Consider the following 17,763-nt stretch of genomic DNA (forward strand, 5'->3'; position numbering starts at 1 on the left):
TGACCTCAAAATCAATTAGGGGTCATCTACAGTTCAGGCCCAACCTCCAAGTCAAGGTTGAAGAGGATTGGTCCAGGCTTCGAGTTATCACTTGAACAAGCTTTGATCTACCGACCTACCGTCTGACATTCTGACTGATCAACCTACTGACCAGCCAACAAATGCAAAGCAATTTGCACCCTCTTCTTGAAGGGAGGCATAATTAATGATAATAAATGGCAACCATTTTATACAATATACTGTGTTAGAGCTGTCGTAAACAGTGTCCAATACAGTCTTTATTTAAGGGGAAAATAAACATTTATTTGCTATGGGAAACAGCTATAATAAAAATAACTAAATATTTCACGACATTTAACTGTCTAATTATCTCTTATAGACAACATTTTTTGCAACGATGAAAGAAGCAATAATTATCTATATCTTACAAACGTGTCTTTTAAGAACTGCCCTATTCAGATCAAATAATGAACTACTGTTTTGCCGCTTGTCAAAAAGATTACTCTTTTTGATAGATAATTGTGATATGATAAGATATAAACAATACTGCAAATACCAACTTGTTTATTCTTTATTCTTTATTCTTTAACTACATTCATCTGGCAAACAGTAATGTATTCAAGTGATTAGTAACCCAGAGTTTTTCTTCTTTGCAGCTTGAGTCACTTTAAGCCTAATTACATTCCGATTGAAGCTTTGATAGCATTCAACTCCTTAGGGATTTCAAACAGTAATATACTGACTCTTAGCTTATCTGGATTGAAATCACTGAAAAAAATGCAAATTTCTAATGATGCAGTGAAAATTTATGAGCGGATAAACTACCTTCTTAAATTAAACTTCACTAAACACAATTTAGGTTTTACAGTTTATATTTTCTGCCAATTTAATAAGGTTAAGTTTTTCCCAAACAATTTCTCAACTTTCTCAATATCGTCCTTTAATAAGCCTGCATGTGCTCAGATAGACAAATTTATTAATTATCGATTTGTTACCTTTTTTTACAAATGGGAAATTCTATTTAACAAAATCAATAAATCATTACTTTTTTTAAAAATCATGTTGCTTAAAACACACTTTAACACATTTTCAGTACATCACTTGAAATAACAAAAACAGTAAATTATATGAATTATTTCAGCTTTGATTAAATTAAAATTTGTACTTTGATAATTATTATTTTGACTTTAGTACATTAAAAAATACATACACATATAATTTTACTGTCTTATTATGTAAAAAAAAAACCACAACCATATCAAGTTACTATTAAATTTTCACAATTAGTGAGTACCGGTAATATTGAAACAATTTATTTTAATTTAACCATCTGTATTCTATTTAAAATCAGTAAAAGAACATTTTGTTTGACTTCCTTCATATAAAGTGTTTATACATAAATATATTTATACCTCATCATAGTGCAGCCAAGATTTATTCTGAACCACTGAGCACTGAATGAACTCATGGTTCTTTCTTTGGACAATTAAAATATCAAGGTGGATCTGACTCTGACATGTTTATTAAGAGAAATATGAGGAAGATATGATACATAACCGCTTCTGCTGCAACATATTTTTGAGTAAACAAATTGTTTTTGTTTTTTTAATGTTTTCTTCTGATAAATGTAATAAAATTGAATTAGCCGTCTAAAGTTTGCACATACTGTCATAGTTATAGTTTACAAATCTTTGATCACTGCTAGTTTGTTTATTTGAGATCACAGTCTGCCCGCACTTATTGGCTGCATTATGGCTTGTCCCCCTGGCGCTGTGACGCCAGCATGACTTAAATTGCATTGAATGCCATGAGATAGAAGTGACAGCAATACCCAGTCAAATCCAGGTATAAGAACTTTTGAAGGTACAATATCCGGGTGCAATACCCTAGCTGTTTGCATTGAGACCTCTTGGTTTTTTAATGCGCTCGGTGTAAACCACCAATACACAGGATACAAATGTCCTGGGTTAAAGCGGAACTAATAACAACATTTCCACCAGTACTATACATACAAACTAGGTGCTAGGCAAGGGAGCTGCTGGTACCATAATTTAACATCTTTCAGTTTGATGCAACCAGTGTTTAAACCCATGACCTTCTGCACTCAAAATGAACGCTCTACCACTGAGCTATCAGGGCGGTGTAATGACCACTGATTGAATCAATATCGTTAAATGCGTCTTTTAATTGCCCAATATCCGGTCACAGTCATTTCCATGGGCACAGACAACAGAACCCTTCACTCATTGGAAATAAATGACCTGGCTTTAGCTATATCATATTTTCATCAAAAAAAATATTTTTTTCGCTGTTTGTCATAATCAGCCAAAATATTGGGGAGACGACTGCCTCCCCTGATGCCCAAGCTCCCGCGCCTCTCAGCTTATTATTGTTGTAAAACAATCTTACATTTACTTATGTACTCGTAAAACTTAATAATTGTAAGTGTAACTATTTTGGGAGAAATAACTATATCCAATTAAAGTAAACACAATATGAAAATACAAAATAAGAAACATGTTACAAGTTTTGGATGAGGTTCAAAACTGATACACCATTCTATTGAAGAAGACTATAATCTATTGGTAAAGGAATAATAAATATTCATAACAAACAAAAGATGGCTTTTCAACCAAGTGTTTATTGTTTCGATAAACAAATCTGTCTTTAAGGAAAATTGGGATTGTTTACAGATTGTAGTCAGGATCTTTCTGTCATGTTAATTAAGTTACCAGTACACCTTTTGTTCTGACCTGAGACTGTTTCAGTTTAAAATTTAACTTTGTTCAATATACTGTCAGAAGGTTTCATATTCTAATGTATATCAACTGAATGGGTTACAATCTGAAAGGAGAGCTTCATTCAATGACCTACTACTATCTCATTTATTGTAAAGTTGATTTTTTTTCCTACCTTCCCTGATGATGGTTTTTCTGCTGAAGCTTTCTCCTTGCTCCGATGTCCCCCTGCCTCTGCATGCTTCCTACCTGTAAAACATAATTAACATATTTTTTATTTTAATCAAGTCAATCATTTATCAGGGACGTACCTGTAGCATATCAATTGTTAGTCTAAAATAATAGACGTGTTAAACAGGTTTCTTCCAATCCCTAAGGATTTGTCATATCAAAAATCGTAACAAAAATCCAAAAACGTACAATTATTTGGACTAATCAATTGTATGCATGAACACTGGTCCAAATAATTGTACATAGATAGATTTTTGTTAGGGATTAGCAGAATCCCATAATAAACATCTATAGACTAGCATGAACACATGAGCAACCTATTAGTTTGGTGTCAATATTATATGTAAAATTGTGTGGGAGCCGGAGACATGTCCTCTCCGATGTTTCCTTTTTAAAGGAACTATACGCCAGATTGGCACCAAATAAAGTTTTTTTCTGCAATGAATCTCAGGACAATTATTTAATAAAATGTATTACTCTTTGATATCATAATTGTAAAAAAAATACCAAAATGTAAAAAAAATAATTTAAGATAGTATAAGTGACCAGGTCTTTGTCCAAAATTGTTGTTTTTTGTCAGTATTTGGTCATGTAATGACTGAAATATATAATTTTAGACCAAACACTGAGTCAAATAACTGTGTATTACACGTGCTTCGTCATTGCACGTGCAACAACTAATGTCCGAATTTACATAGGATATACATGGCAAAAATGCTTTCTGTCAAAACAGTTTGACTATTAAATACTAAAATAGTATTAAATTTATTTCATTCATTTTGTATTTAAGGCTGTAAATTAGTAAATAAACGAAATATTCGAATATTCTACCATGCAAACTTCAATGTATATTTTATTTGATCGTGAAAATTGCCGCAATTTCGCGGAATTGCGACAGTTAACAGTTTTCTGGAAAAGTATGCATGGAAGTGGATGAGGGGAGGTGGATGGAATAGCTACACTCCTGTAGTAGAAAACAAGCAAGAAATAAACAAAAGACAAATACGAACATTCCAACAATATTTATCAGACAGTTTTTTTTTATTTTAAATCAAGTTCTTACCCATTTCTTTTATTATGTTTAATTCAACCGAACACCGTCGTCTTAAACGGCACAGAGGATTGTTTACCGAAAGACTTTAAGTATCCGTACAGACGTAACAAATAATACTTATACACTTAAACATTAAAACATTGTTATTGTTTTTTTCATTTTTAATGAATATTCACTGAAACTCCGTTATCGTCCAAATCGTTGCTCCAATGCCTACATTTGTCCGACGGCAACTGTATCGAATACCTTAAGATAACTGCTGTACCTGACCGCATTCAGAGTTTTACTACAAATGACAAATATAAGGCGAACCTTTAAGCTTAAAATGAGTTAAAGGTCGCTCGTAGTATTTGTGTCCATGTTTACTTGATATAAACGATAAAGGACATTTCATGTATTCTCTCGGCGTGAAATACATCAGTCGCCTGTGACGCACAGTTGTTTGTTTACGAGTTTACAATCAAAATTGGCTCGAGCGTGGGCGATTATTCAATTGTTCCTTGACCAACAAATGACCATCTCAGAATCACCCACCGCCTAGCTATTTGAAATGAATCAATTGATTTTTTTTCTACGTTTTTGTTGCCAGAAGAAAGAGAGAAACACCAATTCAATTCAAATAAAGCTAAAGCCAAGTTAACTGTGAAACCCGTACATGTTATCATCAAAGATCGAATGAATCTTGTGAAGTTAATCATGGAATGAAACTGCAATAATTTGATTTTTTTTTATAAAACATTCGGTAGATAGCACCTTTAAACATACCAGCTACATGTACTACTTCTAAGAGCGGATGTATATTTTATTTTTATTCTGAACTGCGTAGTTCAGTGACATTAAATGATCACACCAAATTGAAAGCTAGTTAAGTATCTAATTTAATTACGTGCACTGAAACTTTTTTCAAGACGTTCGTCTCTATGGCAAGGTTGTAGGGGAGGTAATTAAAGTAAACTTGTCAGTCAATGCACTCAGAGTTACGTACCTTCTTCGGAATTGACACTATCGTTTGTTGGGTTTTCATATTTTCTTTCTTCCATTGACGCATCTATACCTGCGTATAATACAATAACATTGTGAAGGAAAGAACTACAGAGTTGCAATTGTTTCTCTTCATATACAATGAATCATAAATGATATATTTAAAGCTTAAATGTCGAACATTGATTCGCACTAAAATCTTATTTATTTTCTGAGACTAGTGAAATCGAGCTGTATAGCACTTGTTACAATACACATAGAACAAGTGGGTTGCAGGAAGAAGCTTGAATGCAAGTAGACCAAAAATCGAAGACAACTTGGAAGTAACGGAAGCGTATGTACCTTCAATGTCACAGTCTCCATTGGCCACAATGACGGCATCGTCAATGCTCGGGGTTGCCAACAGCTGAAAAACAGATCCAATATTTGTATTAAGACAATTGACAACATATTGACTGTACATACATCTAAATAGGGGGCCCCAATCGTTTATCGACTACATGCTTGGAACATGTGGAATCTGTTTCTTCTTTGACGTCTAAAGTTGAAGTTATGAATGTAACAACGTTATATTTTATATGACTTCTATTGTATGTGAACTGCCTATATACTGTCGTTCAGCATGTTAAAATAATTCCAATAATAAGTCATTTTAATTACATGAATTACAACCCATAAATCTGTTAGAATTGTATCATGTGAATAAGTAACGTTATTTGAACAAGAAACTTGACCGTAAAATGGGCGGTTCTGATATCCGATCTGCTGGAATTTCATTCAGTTTTCAATAAGGCTGTAAATTAAATGTTCGGCAGACAAACTATACACAAGAGAGTCCGTTTGAAAATCCGTTATTCTTTAACAACAAACGAGGCTTGTCATTATATTAATCATTTTCAGAAACCATTTATGTATGAAACAACATAAGATGACAAAACATCCATAAGAGACCGGAAAGATAAGACAGATTTAATTTAATTCCCCAAGTGCAGTGGCGGGATTTATAATGCTTGAAAAGCAAATACTACCAAAGCTTTAATGTACCAGTTGTGTTTTATTTACACATCTTTCATATCTGTAATGCATGTTGACATCTTTGAATGCAGCAATTTTTGTACAAACACATTAAAACATCCTTTGAGATGAAAGCCACGGATATGCAATTGTATGTAATAAACCGCATTTCAATCTTGGATGAAGAATTGAACAGTTTTTACGTAATCTGGTTTTACAAAAATGGCATGCCACGTATGTATTCACAAAGCGTTTAAAGCCCATGTTTGCCTTGAAGTTTGACAACCTTGGAAGATAGTGATTCACAAAATTAAACGGTATGATTAAAATACAAATATAGAACATGCAGTTTTAAGTGTTTTGTAATGTTAATTGAATTCGAAACTAAAGTATAGTCATGGTTCATATCATATTCTTCAAAGTGGACAATAAAACAATCGCACCAAATAACAAAGAAATTCGTCACATTAAAAATATCACTATAATTATATTTATATTTCTTCCGAAAATGGGAAAAAATGTTAACTCTGTGACTGTGGTATATAAACATTTGAGTATTATAACAATAGAGTCCATAATTTCTTCAAAAGTATAAAACAGAAAATAATTTGATGACATACGTTGATAGCCATTTCCACATCTTCGGCCCGCCGCTCCACGGAGCCAACCGCTGCCTCATGTGCCAACTGGCGGACGCCCTGCACGGCTGAGAACTTCGGGCTTGCGGGGTCCTCACCGCCCTCCGCCGAGCCGGAAGACACGAGGGCGAAGTACATCCTCCAGCCGTCTGAAACGATACTTGAATAAATGATGCCTCGCAACAACAACTGAGATTTACTTACTTTCGATTTGGGTAACTGAAATTTTATGTAAATACGAGTAACAAATTTATCTAAATACAGATAACATAATCGAGTACGTACGTATAACAATAACTGTACTAACGGTGATAGTTATCATGTATGCACAGTTTATGCAAATTGTCATATTCGATCAACATTAAAAACGCTGAAAAAAAATCTTTCTTCATAATAGTAATTCATGAAATTATCTATAATCGTATGCATTTCAAATACTCCATTGATTGTGTTATTTACTTAAACACACACGTGCAATCTAATAAGTCAATTAATGTATATGATTACCTTAACTCTTCCTAAACGTAACTAAAACGAACTGCTTGCAATTTCTCCATTCTGAAGGAAATATTATATACATTAGGCCTAAAAAACTTATAACATTTGGTTCGGGTTACCCGACCCTGTCTACGAAATAGTCGCCGACCCTAACGTTTTTATAGCCAGTTGGTAAAGAATAAAGCAAAAATGTTAGTGTGTGTTTGAATATTCTGCTTAAAATCATAACAGCTTTATACAGAAGTTAGCTAGAACACAATTCTACAACGATGACACTAACGTTCTTAGATACAACCTAATAAAAAAAACTACCGACCCAACCTGTTTTTGAAAAGGATGTAACCCTAACCAAACCCTTTTTTGTTTGGTCTTATTGTTAACATGCACACTTGTATTTGCCTCTGCTTCATGCGATACGTCATACTTATTTTAATTAATTATAGAAACCTAGTTTGTAAAATAACCAAAGGAAAGGAGGAAAGTTTAGACACACATTTAGACCACGAACATGTGAAACACTGATGTCGACCTTACATCCACCAGCAAAACCATCAACGGTGATTAGAATTAGCTACAGCTTGTAGTTTTATTGTCAGGCAAAATGTGACAACATTTTTATTGCAAACTACACCCAAAACATACGTTTAACGAACCTTTTATTTATATCTAGATCTCAAACTGACCAACTGTTGAGCTTGTACAGACTCCCTTGGACTTAAAAAGTTTCGCGAAATAACGATTAAAAAGCATGAAGTTACTATAGGCGATAAAAAAATATATATGTAAATATAGAGATACGTATGAACATATGGTATTGTTTATGCTAATCTAACAATGAATCATAACCAACTAGTGGAAAACAATGAACGAAATAGAAAATAACTTACCTGTACGATTCAGTTCATACCTTAGATGACAGTTAACTATTGAAATATTTACACTACTTTCATTCAATCTAAATTTCTCTGTCGAGTTGAATTTTCGCATTAATGAAACATTAGGATCCATGCACGGAAAGATATGCCACATCAGGTTTTTATTTATATTCTAAAATTAATTAGTTCCTCCATAATAGTAAACGACATTCCAATGTCTCGGTTTAATAGTAGTGAACTCGTTACCAAATCCGCGTTTCTTAACCAGATTATAACGATTTTATCGTGGTTGAATGAAAATGAAGTCATTACCCGAACCGCAGACGAAAGTATCAATAATATCAAACATAATATTGTACGGTAATTACTATACTTAAGTTCTGCCCAAGATCGGCAGTTGATTATTTATAAGGGTGACCTAATCTTTCTAAATATCTTAAGTGACAAAATGTTGTAGACTCAGGCGAACTTACCGCCGAAGGATCCTTAAGCCGTCGAAAGTACCTAATATGACCAAAACTGGACGGCAAATAAGTTATCTAGATCTGTATCTTAAACTGAGGTGAAAAGGTAACATTCCGATCAGTTTCGTCGGCAAGTGGCCGAGTCATTCCGACTTAAACACGCTCATGTCCAGCAAATTCTGTGTCGGTCATCAAACTAATCAGGAACTTTACTGATCTAATTAGTTCCGTCACATATTTCACTGGAGGTAACATGAAGTGTCACTTATTCCAAAACACGTCTTCATGGTGAGCAATACATACTGCACAACGGCCTCACCATCGTTGACACTCGAATGACCTCCTCGTCATTAAAACTAAAAGTATCACAAGGGATTTTCATTTAATCTATTCCTCATTAAATATTTACCCGACCGTTATTGATACAATTGTAATTTCTCGGTTCTCTGTGCCGGTAATCACAGCTCGGGTAATCAACGTATCTATATATCAACGAGTGATCACTTAAGCAAATTTGACGAGCAAACATGTCATTCCGAGATATACCAAAGGAATTGGCGCATAATGATCATTCCATTAAAGATAGGACATCGATATGGAATTCACCCTTAAGAATATAGACGTATACTCTGGTTATGTATGATAATGTATAATGTATATTATTCAATCCTCATAATTTACAATACTCATTTTTAAATCCCTCTTCAAGGGCGTTTTAAACTTTAAATGATGATCGCACATGTTCACTAAGTAAATACTACTTCCTATGCTATTCTAATAATAATAATTACACATACCTTGCGGTTGACAGTTAGAACACAGATACAATATAACGAATTTTAAAACAGATGGAATCCTTTCTCAGAAGTATGACACCAATATATCCCAGTGTCAGCACTTGTTAACACAGTATATAATGTACAGTATATCCTTGCATTTTCACCTGCACAAGCAGTACGTATATATAAATACATCTCACGTAACTCAGGTATGTATGAAGATCAGCTCTCATATCTACCACAGATAGAATACGCCAGACTCATGTGCATGACAAGATATCATTACGTGTGAAACATGGCTTAACATGTAACATAATTCTTGTTGAAACTAAACTTTGACTATTAATGGTATTGGTAATGTATGGGTTACCGTGTTTATGTGGACTGTCTAAAGTACTGAAGTAATAGTTTTCTGTCAATCTATTAGCGTCACTTTTATCTGTGACAGTCTTTAGTCTTTTATCGTAAGTAAAACCACCAAAAAGCAATGATCACGAATACCGTTGACTCGTTCCATTGACTTCATTGTCGTAGAAGGGCGTCCACGTTAATCTTGATTGAAATTAGTGTTTTCATGTTGCACAGATACATCGAGCCCCGATAGGATTGTGTTTATGTGTGAGAAATTAGCTGAAACAATGGTCATTAAGATATTAATTTCACCCGTGTTGTGTCTGTCAGTTCAGTGAGTTCCATTATGTAGACATGAAGTTGGCGATTGATCTTGGAATTTGCTGACCTAACAAGAGAGCCACAACGTGTCCGACCATGGGCTGATCGCGGACTGTTCATTTGCCGTGTCCGACCATGGGCTGATCGCGGACTGTTCATTTGCCGTGTCTGACCATGAGCTGATCGCGGACTGTTCATTTGCCGTGTCCGACCATGAGCTGATCGCGGACTGTTCATTTGCCGTGTCCGACCATGAGCTGATCGCGGACTGTTCATTTGCCGTGTCCGACCATGAGCTGATCGCGGACTGTTCATTTGCCGTGTCCGACCATGAGCTGATCGCGGACTGTTCATTTGCCGTGTCTTTAACATCGTGGGTTTAACATCGACAAAAACATTTAATATATAACCAAAGAGTTATACTCCTTTTACTTCGTTTTGTAAATTGCTACAAATTATAATATACCAAACTCATCTGGCACGAAGGTCATTCAAATACATTGTATTACATGGACACAATACATATTAAATCGTTTTCTAGAGGTAATAATTATATTCAAACATATCACAGAAATCGTCAGAATCTTTTTTCTGAATGTGTCATATTTTATTAAGGTACTTTGCTCGTGTTTGGTGTAGTTATATTATATTAAAATATGTGAGGTAGAAACAGACGATGCAATAATATGACGTCGAATGACGTTGTTTTCATTTGTGCGAAATGACCATTATTCTGCTTCGAAATATATATTATTATAGTTTTCTTTAGTTTCAAATAAGTTTTTGACTACATAGTAATATATATGTCTAAAGAACACAACCCTTTCAAAGTTACACCCATCGTGCAGTTTCTTTTCATTTAAAGTAGCGTGTTTTCATGTTTACGGTACAGAATGATGAGATAACGTCGTTGGTTCATGTTTTGCAAACAGCACTTTGCGATTGTCATTGTCAAACAGCAGGGGCCCGTTTGGTAAGGCAGTAAAGAATTTTAGTCGTGTCTATAAAAATCGTAAATCCATAGCAATAAGATTGTTTTTCTTTCTGTTGTGTTTTCATCTTTAAAACCGGCTAAAATTCATTTTATACTAAAATATTGCTAAATAATGAATATACGACAGTAAGATATTGCACTTGACGACTAAAATCTATTGAAACAGGCTAAGGAGAATTGCATGATAATTTCCCACTGTTGCATTAAACGAAAATATAGCTGATATCGCTGCACTTCAAACAGAAACAACTTGAAATGAGAATTTAATGAAAAAATAGTTAGAAATGGTTGCGCAACACACATTACGACGTCATCATGTTTTTATCACCTACTTCAGTAATAAAAACTGAATTCTCAGAAAATGTTGGTTCTGATTAGTTTATCACTTTTCATATTTCACCAATAAAGCATTACGGGTCTCAGTCATTCACAAAGTTTGATAGCAATATTCCGAATGTAGATATTTAAATCACTTTAACAGTAAATCATTATATACCGTGTGCTAGGACTTAGACTTCCATGCATCTATTCTACTTCTCTTGCAGTATCTTTATCTTGATTTATATAATCACCAACTAATATGAGACGACGTAAAACTTAATAAAAAAGTATACGTACTTTTAATGGCACTCTTATAAGTTATAATATTTCTTATTCTAGTCTTATTCGTAGTGAGAATATGGATCAAGTTAAATCGTTTAAGGCCCGATGTTGTACGAAATGAAGACTTCTCCGCGCTGGAATATCAGGGATGAATTAACACTCCCTGCAAACAAGCAAATGGTGCGACAATAAGAATGCTTGTATAAACTAAATACTAATTATAGTAATCGTTCAAAAATATTATATTCTTTTCAAATTTAAAATTATATATTATTATATGTAATATATGAAACATGCTCGCAAAGCGACAGGGGAAATCACTGTGTTATGGACGCAACGACGATCCCGAATTGTTGTGTGCTATTTTTTGCGTTTATTACAATTCTTAATAATGCACATTTCGGATTATCTTTGATTTTTTTCTCACAAATTTCTTCCTTGCTTTCACATTTGTTTTCGTGAAAGAGAAGTTCGAATTATTGTTGTTTAAAGAATGGCAACAAATGACGACAATGTTAAACACAAGGATAAGGCTAGAATAAAGCAAGCTGCAATCAAAGAACTGATTGACAATGAAGAATGCGTCTTAAGAAAACGTTTGCCCAGAAAGCTCCCGAAACGTGATTGTGATGTGTATGTAACCAGAAAAACTGACTTTAAACAGCAGTTGAAACGTTGTCAAAATATCTTAGACAATGGGAACCTGGTGTGTATTCATGGCCTGGGACAGGCTATCAACAGAGCCATAAATCTAGCACTCCAGTTACAGGCTTCGGGAATGGGCGGAATCGAAATTAATACGCACACAAGTACCGTGGAACTTGTCGATGACATTGAGCCACTTAATGATGACAGGGATGCTGATGTGTTGTCGAGAAATAATTCAGCTATTCACATACGAGTGTACAGACCTAGTCTACAAGGCACCATAGACAAAATAAATGAATTGGACAAAGAAGCAAAATCTAACAATACCTAGTGAACCACCCATTGCTGTAGAAAATATGCTTAAGAACAGAATATGAAGTCTTACTATTTACATCTTTACTTATATGTTAAACTTAAGTTAAAAACATTATATGAACAATTGCAGTAAACAATACATATAACAATACACACATATTTTTACATGTTCATTAACCTCAGTGCTCCAGCTAGCCCGTTTTTCAATGGCACAGCGCCCGTGCCCCTTTTCTTACCGCCCTGCCTCTTTTTTGAGTAGTGCCCTTTTCACAAGTGCTCTATTAGCGCCAATTATTCCGTTAGTGCCCTTTTTACTGTTGAAATCATTATGAAAGATCGGCAGCCCTTAATCCGCTGTCTTAATTGAGACAAATTACGTATCGTAATTCACCTAAGAGTTTGGTTAAATCGTTACTTTAGCCACAATAATGTGCATTAAGGGAACTTTTTTAACATTTGGATATTCATTTTGTTCCCTTATGCACCAGTCAATTGTAACCACAGCCCCCTCCCCCCCTAGGTTAGCCGGGGAAACGGGCCGTGTTTTTACCTTTCAGTTGGCCCCGCAGTGCCGGGTGAATGCGGTGGTTTTGTCTTCGCTTTAAATATTAAGTATTGATTGTGCATGTCACATATTTGGAAAATAGACCCAAAAATAACCCCAGGGCATGGAAGATTAAAAGGAGATTTATGGTATATATCTGAAAATATGACATATTGCCTTTTATTCTACCATACTGTTGTTAACACTGTTTCTAACAAAATAATTCACATGGGTCAAGTTCTCCAAATATGGTAAGATTTCATAGTGGTTGGTGTTTGTTTGACTTTTCTTGTACTTGTTATTATGGATAATTATGAGCAATACTTTAATTATGGTTATGTACAATCATATATATTTTTGCCTTAAATCTGTAAGGGTTATAATCATTACAAGTACTTAGATGTTCATTCTGTCAGATCATTAAAATGTGTGACCAAACATCAATTTCTTATCATCTCAAAACTATGCTATCTGACAAAAATGCAACAAGAACTATCGCAGTACTCAGACGCAGCCTGAACACAGAAATGGTTGAATGGGACACAATAGTTTTATGCCCATTTTTGACGATCATGCTTGCAGTATGTCTTCATCAGTATGGTAGGGTGTCCATCCAGGCTGAACTTGGTATATATCTGGGCTGTATCTTGATCATGCATCATAGAATTTTTAAAATACTTACCATGAAGGTTAACCATGATGAGGTGGTATGTTGAGCTCAATCCCAGGCCTAAAAAAAATAAATTGTTTGGTTAGGGTTACATCCTTTTCAAAAATAGGTAGGGTAGGTAGGCTTTTTTTTTTTTTTTATTTTTTTTTTTTTATTAGGCTTTATATAAGAATGTCATTTTCATCATTGGAGAATGGTGTTAAAGTTATCTTCTGTATAAGCATTTAAGGTTTTAAACTACATATTGAAAAGCAAAAAAAAAAGAAAAAAAAAAATCTACATATATTTTTTTTTTTTTAGTTTTTCATTTTTTTGTTCAAACTGACTATAAAAACGTTAGGGTCGGCGCCTATTCCGTAGGTAGGGTCGGGTAACCCGAACCAAATGTATTTTTTTTTTAGGCCCCAGGGTTATACCTCAAAGGTTAAGGTCACCCTTAGAAGTCAAAGGATGAAAAAATCCTTGCCTGGGCTGTAACTTGACCATGCAGAATAGGATTTCAATAAAATGCCATGATGTTTCACAATGATAAGGTGGTGTGTCGTGCACAAATCCCAGTTCTGTTTTTTAAAGTTCAAGGTCAATCTTAAAAGTCAAAGTTGAAATTATCATTTTTAGCTAGACTATTCAAAGAATAAGGAGGGCTATACTACACACTCTGGTGTCGACATCAGTGTCCTGTTAAAGATATAGGGCAAGTTGGGATTTTCACTTATATCTCCAATACCAATCTTTCAAATCACTTGTGCACCAGTCAATTGTAACCATGCCCCGCCGTATTTTTACCTTTCAGGTGGCCCCGCAGTGCCGAGACAGCGGTGGTTTTGTTTTCAATCAGAAACATGGGCTGTACCTAGGATGTCCCAGGGAGGCAGGGGTATTTGGCGGGATTTTATCAGATTGGCTGGACCGAAAGCCAAAGTCCCTGCTATTCCCTGGACCTGGTGGGTGGGGAGTGGCGCGTGGTTACAATTGCCTGGTGCATTATTACTGCACAGTTGTTCAGACCATCACACAAGGACGTTACATAACTCCATATCATCCTTAATACAAATTATGGCCCCTGATTGACTTAGGGACTTACAGTTTTAGGGCAGGTTAAAGTTTTAGAGCTAGTTGTGATTTTAATACAAAAACTTCTATACCCTTCCATCTTACAATAAGGTTACTAACTCCATTTTAACCCTTAATACAAGAAATGGTCCTTTATGTACTATTTTGGTTATTTTTTATTATCCCCCACCGAACTGAAGGTTTGGGAGGGTGATATTGTTTTGGCGTTGTCCGTCCGTCCTCCATTCCGTCCGTCCGGTACCATATCAGAAAATGTTCAAACTTGGTCATAATGTTCCCCTTGATCTAATCTCGACCACTTGTAAAAATGGGTCACATGGGGTCAAAAACTAGGTCACTAGGTCAAATCTTAGAAAAATCTTAGAGAAACATACTAGAGGCATTATACATGGTCAAATATTCATGAAACTTAATCAGAATGTTTTCCTTGATAAACTCTTGGTCGTTAATAAAACTGGGCAAATATGATTGAAAATTAGGTCACTAGGTCAAATCTTAGAAAAATCTTGTCCGGAACCATATGGTAATGATTGGTCAAGTTATTTTCAAAATTGTTCATGATGTACCCCTTGATGAAATATGGACCACTTAAAAAAGTGGGTCACATGGGGTCAAAAACTAGGTCACTAGGTCAAATCTTAAAAAAATCTTTGGAACATACTAGAGGCATTTTACATGGTCAGATATTCATAATGAACTCTGGGTCGTAAATAAAACTGGGAAAATATGATTGAAAATTAGGTCACTAGGTCAAATCTTAGATTTTTTTGTCCGAAATGGAAATGATTGGTTAGATTATGTTCAAACTTGGTCATGATGTACCCCTTGATGAAATATGGACCGCTTGTAAAAGTTGGGCACAATGGGTCAAACACTAGGTCAAATCTTAGAAACACATTAGAGGCATTATGTATGGTCTTATATTCATGAAACTTGATCAGAATGTTTTCCTTCATGAACTCTTAGACATGTTTTTAACTGGGTCACATGTGATAAAAAATTAGGTTACTAGGTCAAATCTTTCAAAAATCTTGTCCGAAACTATTTTATGGTGGTGATTGGTCGGATTATGTTCAGACATGGTCAGAATGTTATCTTGGGTTAAATTTCAACTGCATTTTAAAAAGTGGGTCATATTGGTCAAAAACAAGTTCAATAGGTCAAATCTTGGGAACACACTAGAGGCAATCTAATATTCATGAAACTTAATCAGACTGTTGATTGTTGTTGAATAGTTCAAAAGTGGGTCACATTGGGTCAGAAACTAGGTCAGTAGGTGAAATCTTTGAAAAATTGTGTCACAAACCAAACATTGGTATTTAATTGAATAGTCAATTAGGTTCAAATTTGGTCAGAATGTTTGCCTAAATGAAAGAGTTTTAAAATTGGTCACATGGAGTCAAAAACTAGGTCACTAGGTCATATCTTACAGAAATCTTGGGAACACTCTAGAGGCAATACATCTGCTCTAATTTCCATGAAACTTAATCAGAATGTTTGCCTCGATGAAATCTTGGAATAGTTTGAAACTAGTTGGTCATGTGGGGTCAAAAATGAGGTCACTGGGTCAAATCTTAAAAAAACCTTGTGGATACTCTAGAGGCTATATTTTTTGCAATATATCTGGACCAATCTTCATGAAACTTGATCAGAATGTTTGCCTAGATGAAATCTTGGAATAGTTTGAAACTAATAGGTCATGATTAGTTTGGAATTGGGTTACATGGAGTCATAAACTAGGTTTCTTTGTCAATTCTAAATGCTACATTTATATATATATACAATATTTTTTTTATTTCGAACAGTTGGATCAAACTCAAACTCATATATGTATTTATTTCACCAACAATTGATTTTCATTCCTTGACTTAGCCCAATCAGGCGGGGGAATCTTATTTGGGAGTAATAGTGCATTTTTATACGCCCGAAGGGTCGTACTATGTTATGGCCTCCATCGTCTGTCCGTCTGTCTGTCCGTCCATTAGCAATTCCGTGTCCGGACCATAACTTGGTAACTAATTAAGCGATTTTCAAATAACTTTATACAAATCATCACTACATTAAAAGGATGTGTCGCGTGCAATTTCCAGGTCCATACCTCAAAGACTAGAATCACCATAGGGGTGCGTTAGCAAATCCGTGTCCAGGCCACAACTTGGTCACTTATAGTCATTTTCAAATAACTTTATACAAAGCATCATTACATTAAAAGGATGTGTCGCGCGCAATTTCCAGGTCCATACCTCAAACACTAGAATCACCATGGGGGGGGACGTTAGCAATTTTATGTCCAGGCCATAACTGGGTTACTATTAAAGCAATTTTCAAATAACTTTATACAAATCATCTCTACATTAAAAGGATTTGTCAAGCATGCTTTCCAGGTCCGTACCTCAAAGGCTAATTTCACTGGGGGGCGTTAGCAATTCCGTGTCCGGGCCATAACTTGGTAACTAATAAAGCGATTTTCAAATAACTTTATACAAATCATCACTACATTAAAAGGATGTGTCGCGCGCAATTTCCAGGTCCATACCTCAAAGACTAGAATCACCATGGGGGTGCGTTAGCAAATCCGTGTCCGGGCCACAACTTGGTCACTAATAAAGTCATTTTCAAATAACTTTATACAAAGCATCATTACATTAAAAGGATGTGTCGCGCGCAATTTCCAGGTCCATACCTCAAACACTAGAATCACCATGGGGGGGGACGTTAGCAATTTTATGTCCAGGCCATAACTGGGTTACTATTAAAGCAATTTTCAAATAACTTTATACAAATCATCTCTACATTAAAAGGATTTGTCAAGCATGCTTTCCAGGTCCGTACCTCAAAGGCTAATTTCACTGGGGGGCGTTAGCAATTCCGTGTCCGGGCCATAACTTGGTAACTAATAAAGCGATTTTCAAATAACTTTATACAAATCATCACTACATTAAAAGGATGTGTCGCGCGCAATTTCCAGGTC

At 35.0% G+C, this 17,763-nt stretch overlaps 2 protein-coding genes across 4 annotated transcripts in view; one reads left to right on the plus strand and one right to left on the minus strand.

The window, feature by feature from the left end:
* LOC128208954 (apoptosis-stimulating of p53 protein 2-like) overlaps positions 1-9,486 on the minus strand; it is a 29,587-nt gene extending 20,101 nt beyond the window's left edge. The window contains exons 1-6 of one of the 3 annotated variants that reach the window (XM_052912699.1): positions 9,291-9,486; positions 7,164-7,214; positions 6,639-6,805; positions 5,347-5,410; positions 5,009-5,077; positions 2,914-2,987 (exon numbers count right to left, since the gene is read on the minus strand). In XM_052912699.1, coding sequence (XP_052768659.1) covers positions 2,914-2,987; positions 5,009-5,077; positions 5,347-5,410; positions 6,639-6,794 — 363 coding nt within the window. In that variant the 5' untranslated portion in view covers positions 6,795-6,805; positions 7,164-7,214; positions 9,291-9,486. Of the gene's footprint in view, positions 1-2,913; positions 2,988-4,032; positions 4,228-5,008; positions 5,078-5,346; positions 5,411-6,638; positions 6,806-7,163; positions 7,215-8,041; positions 8,333-9,290 lie in introns of those variants that run through there. The other 2 variants (XM_052912700.1, XM_052912702.1) reach the window with 2 other exon arrangements.
* Positions 9,487-11,941: 2,455 nt separating this feature from the next.
* On the plus strand, positions 11,942-12,657 carry LOC128209080 (ribonuclease P protein subunit p20-like). Its single transcript, XM_052912923.1, has one exon. The coding sequence runs from the start codon at positions 12,035-12,037 to the stop codon at positions 12,518-12,520; it is 486 nt and encodes a 161-aa protein (XP_052768883.1). The 5' UTR covers positions 11,942-12,034; the 3' UTR covers positions 12,521-12,657.
* The last annotated feature ends 5,106 nt before the right edge of the window (positions 12,658-17,763 follow it).

The sequence above is a fragment of the Mya arenaria genome, chromosome 11 (assembly GCF_026914265.1).
Source record: "Mya arenaria isolate MELC-2E11 chromosome 11, ASM2691426v1".
In the NCBI taxonomy this organism is placed as follows: domain Eukaryota; kingdom Metazoa; phylum Mollusca; class Bivalvia; order Myida; family Myidae; genus Mya; species Mya arenaria.

Excerpts from the sequence above, each read along its gene's own strand:
- LOC128209080 (XM_052912923.1), top strand. The coding sequence starts at position 12,035 with ATGGCAACAAATGACGACAATGTTAAACACAAGGATAAGGCTAGAATA.